Source organism: Cornus florida, unplaced genomic scaffold (genome assembly GCF_030987335.1).
Source record: "Cornus florida cultivar Cherokee Brave unplaced genomic scaffold, ASM3098733v1 CherokeeBrave_3.0.0_Hap2_Chr02, whole genome shotgun sequence".
NCBI lineage: Eukaryota > Viridiplantae > Streptophyta > Magnoliopsida > Cornales > Cornaceae > Cornus > Cornus florida.
Genome location: NW_026775572.1, coordinates 21,855,064 through 21,859,640, shown reverse-complemented (window position 1 = coordinate 21,859,640; position 4,577 = coordinate 21,855,064). Strand labels below are relative to the sequence as shown.

At 36.9% G+C, this 4,577-nt stretch overlaps 1 protein-coding gene across 1 annotated transcript; it reads right to left on the bottom strand.

Annotated features, from left to right (window-relative positions):
- Positions 1 to 907: 907 nt before the first annotated feature.
- Positions 908 to 3,216, bottom strand: LOC132294209 (L-type lectin-domain containing receptor kinase IX.1-like). The gene has a single exon (XM_059791975.1). The coding sequence runs from the start codon at positions 3,128 to 3,130 to the stop codon at positions 1,052 to 1,054; it is 2,079 nt and encodes a 692-aa protein (XP_059647958.1). The 5' UTR covers positions 3,131 to 3,216; the 3' UTR covers positions 908 to 1,051.
- Positions 3,217 to 4,577: the final 1,361 nt, after the last annotated feature.

Here is a 4,577-nt window from a genome sequence, read left to right as displayed (position 1 = left end):
AAACTAAGTAAAACAATTAAATAATTAAGTCAATAAACAGGTCAACCAAACAACTAATTACAATTAAACAAATTAAAACATTAAATAAAATAATTAATGAAAAAAAAAATAATTAATCAAAATACCGTATCCTTTTGAAAATTAGGGGTATTACACCATTTAATTATCTGGGCTAGGCTAATTAAATAATTTAAGTGGACTAAGTTTGGGCTAATTAAATAATTTAATTAAACATCAAATCCATATTTGATGCATTACTTTGTCAAAACCAAAGTCCATTTTAAATTTTAGTATCTACATTTTGTTATGACCATACAATAATAATAATAATAGAAAAGAGTATCGGCAAGACCCATAAACAGTTCCGGCGAGCTTGATTAAAAGACTGAACAACTCCGGTGTGATTTATTTAAGGGTAACAAAAGCTCCAGTGGCTAGCTAAAGTAGATAAGCCAACAAGCTCTATTTGATTCAATCGATACAAACTTCAGCGAGCTACAAAGACCAAGATGTTCCGACGACACTTTCCTTCATTAAATCGGTGAGACACAACCGGAAGTTAAGAGTGTTTGGTGTTCGTTGTTTCTTATCCCAGAGTAGTGTACGTTTGGTTGTTTGGTATAGACAAAGTGGATTTGCTTTATTCTAGTCCCAAACAAACTCCTTTGGTGAGGACAAAATGACTTGCATTTTTAGCTATTAATTTATTCTAATTACATGAGGGTATTACAATCATTTTAAGTCACAAGGGGTATTTGCACCAAATCGATAATATAAGAGAGTTTTTTTAGTACACGTGAACTATTTTGCACTATATCAATACTAGATAGAGATTTTTTACACTTAACCCAAATTATGATTGGGTTTTGTTGCTATCACATAAATAATTAAACAATGCTGCCAATCATTTCGAAAATGAATTATAAAACCACAAAGATTATATAACTTTTCCACTTCTACTTTTTTTTTTTTGAGAACAAAACAGATTTCTTGAGTCTCCTGCGCACTTAGAGATTAAATTAAAGTTGTGCTAGATATTCTTCAAATTAAATTATTCTCTGTGCACAAGAGACGCAGATGGAGAATTTGAAGCTGCAGAAGTTGTGGTGGTCTTTGAGGAAATATTGCTGTGACTACTATAGCTTGAAGACTTGATTTGGCTGCTCTTGGAAGAAGTACCATCATATATATTTGTTGGAAGAGCCAAAGATGTTGGGTCTATCAGAACGGGCAATGGTGATTCGAAACTAAGGACATGAGCTGCTTGCCTTATTGATGGCCGGAGATTGGGATCTCGGTGAGCACACCAAAGCCCAACAATCATCAAGCATTCCATTTCTTGCTCGTCAAAATCTCCACCTAGTTTCTGGTCCGCTGCTTCAAGAAGCCTTCCCCTTCCATAAAGGTCCCACATCCAATTCACCAAGACTTTTTGAGTCTCATCGGAGTTGGGATCAATAGATTTTCTTCCACATGCTATTTCCAAAACAACTATCCCGAAGCTGTAGATATCTGTTTCCTTGCTGGCCTTCCACGTAGTAAAGTATTCAGGAGCCATGTAACCTATAGTCCCTGCAACATCTGTTGTCGAAGGTCCTTTTCCGTGGTCAATAAGCCTAGCTAACCCAAAATCCCCAAGTTTGGCATTGAAATCTGAATCTAACATAACATTGCTTGATTTTATATCCCTGTGCACCACCCATTGTTCCCATTCTTCGTGTAAATAGAGCAATGCCGAAGCTATGTCTTGCGCAATTCTGTACCTTACTTCCCATGATAACAAGCTTCTTTCTTTGAAGAGGTGGGAATCTAAGCTGCCATTTTGCATGACCTCATAAACAATTAGTAGCTCACTCTGTTCATGACACCAACCAATGAGTCGAACTAAATTCCTATGCCTCAATTGACCAATAATCTTTACTTCTGCTGCATATTCCTTTAGCCCTTGTTTAGACCCCTTTGATATTCTTTTGACAGCAACATAGGACTTCAATTCTCCCAAAAAACCTCTATACACCCCACCAAACCCTCCTTCTCCAAGCTTTTCAGCCTCTGCGAAGTAATTCGTAGCACGAGCCAATTCATTGTACGAAAACTTCCGAGGTCCCATACCCTTTCCAAATTCTTCTTCCAAGGACGGATCAACGATGAGATCTTCTCGTTGTCCGATAGACGAATCAACGATGACATCTTCTCGTCTTTCCCCTCTACTTTTCCTCTTCCACAAGACAATGCCAACCAAAGCCAGCACAACCACCAAAACACATGAGCCAACGCTCAACCCCACCACTAGTCCTGTCTTGCTTTCCTCTTTCCCATCACCAATATTTAGTGAAGTCGAGTTGAACTCCCACGATTTGATACTATTTTTTTCAAAGAGGTTTGACGTTGAGGCTGAGAAGCCAAAAGTAACCCATTCTGGTAAGATATCTCTAAGATCAACTACACAACCAAGGTCATGCTTTTCGATTGTGGAATTTTCTCCAACAAGTGTGAACACGACACTAAGATTTTGTGAGCTAGAATCGTAGCTAATCCAAGCATCATTTGTTGTCCCATTATTGAAAATATCATACCATGGCTTATGTGTAACAGAACTTGAAGAGTTGATATTGATACCTACGTGGTTGAAAGGATAGCCAGCTTCCCACTGATCGTCCCTGTAAGTATCAAACTCCACTGCAACAAAAGCATTCGCCTCTTCATTGTTGGTGAGACCAAGGCGACCACCCAATGCATTATCGGGGATATTTGAGCCGTTGGGAGCAAGGAAGAAGGCCAGCCCGAAGCCAATAGAGTCTGTGAGCGAGCTTCGAGCTATGAGGAATGAGAAATGGGTATTGAAGTCCGCCAGTTGTCCTGTATCCCTGTCCCAAAGGTGCAGGGGTTCGACATACGTGGCTCGACCACCTTTCCAGGTTAACGACGACGCATTCTGATAGTCATCTGGATCTGGGGTGACTTGGATGCCTTGTTCTGAAATATAAGCGTCTCCTGTGATGTGTATGGAGCTGTTGTTATCATTGGTAATATTTGGGAGGTTGAAGTACAGTGGAGATGCAAAAGGGATCAGAAGAAAGAAGAAAAAGGTGATCATGTATGGAGAGAGAACAGAATAGGTTAGGTGCATGATTTGAGGAGGGTATGTAATGTAAATGTATACACAGAAGTTGCAGAGAAGTCAGAGAACCAATTGTTAATGAAAGAAATTATGTATTTGGAAGATTGCAGTGTATCATATTCTAAAAGGAGTATTATGGTAATTGCCCATACAATAGTCACTGTCCCTTGTACCAAAGTTCTATGTTGATTTTTATTATATAATTAAAAAAATTGAATTGTTGACTAGCCAAGTCAATTGTGGATCATCAACTTGCTCATATAACAATTGTATCATTTTGTATTAGCACTAAATGGTCATTCAAAATATTGCAAACCATAGCATACAACACAGTTTTGATTTGGCTAATTGAACTTAATTTGTGCAAGAAACAAATTGGGCTTGACCAAGGAAAAGTGGGAACGTGGTTGTTGGACCACGGTGGCCATCATAATCCAGAGTCTAATTTAACTATGCCGTAGTCAATTTTGCTCAGTCTATCTCTTCATCTAGAACCTAGCTATCAGATAGGTCAGATCTTGTTACTCGCGCAATGGTTAACACGTATGTAGCTGCTGACCAATGAAGCAGTCTATGCATGCCACAAAGGAGAACTCAAGAGGGCTTTAAAACACCGCAATTGGTAATACAATCTTAAATTTGATATTCTTTAGGTCAACTTATGGCGTATGCTAAAGTGATTTAGATGGAATTTTATTTATTTAAATCTTTTTTATTGATGATTTTAATTCTCAATTTCATGTGTTTTTTGCGAGTGAGAAAGTACCGATAATGATCTTGTATTACTTTTCTAACGCCTATTTGACACCCTCCTAATAGCAATGTATTTTTATATTCTTTTTATTGGAAAAATGGAACAGGAGGACTTTTCAGGGTCACCTAAACAAAAACTACTCTTGCCCAAAAGCAAAAGTGAATTAAAATAGATTCAAAAAAATAAAAAAGGAAAGTCAAAATATAATAAAGCAAAGACAATTTGGTAAAATAACACCTGTCAATAGCAATGTAGAGTTTCGAGTGGCTTGATATATTTCTCTTTTTCCCAGTCAACCCTCCTCTAAGCTTATCTTTTATCCGCTGAGCTATTTATTGCACGAGGGAATTAAATTCATGGAAGCTTCTAAGGTCCTCAGGCATTTTCAAAATTGGCGTCCAGACACATCAAAGACAAACTACTCTTCTTTCATTTTTCTTTTATTTTATTTTATTTTATTTTTTTATTATTATTATTTTTTTAAATTAAAACAATTACATACTCTATTTTCACCCAAGTTCGAACCCCAACTTTTTTTTTAAAAGAGAATAGATAATATCGTTGAACTAATTAATCCTTTATACATTTTCCTTTTATTCCAATCCATAAAGGTATAAAATCTCATTGGTTGTCCGGTCTTGACTACCTTAATTTGATCCTTTTGATGACAGACTATATTGGTTCTGGAATTTTTAGGCCTGA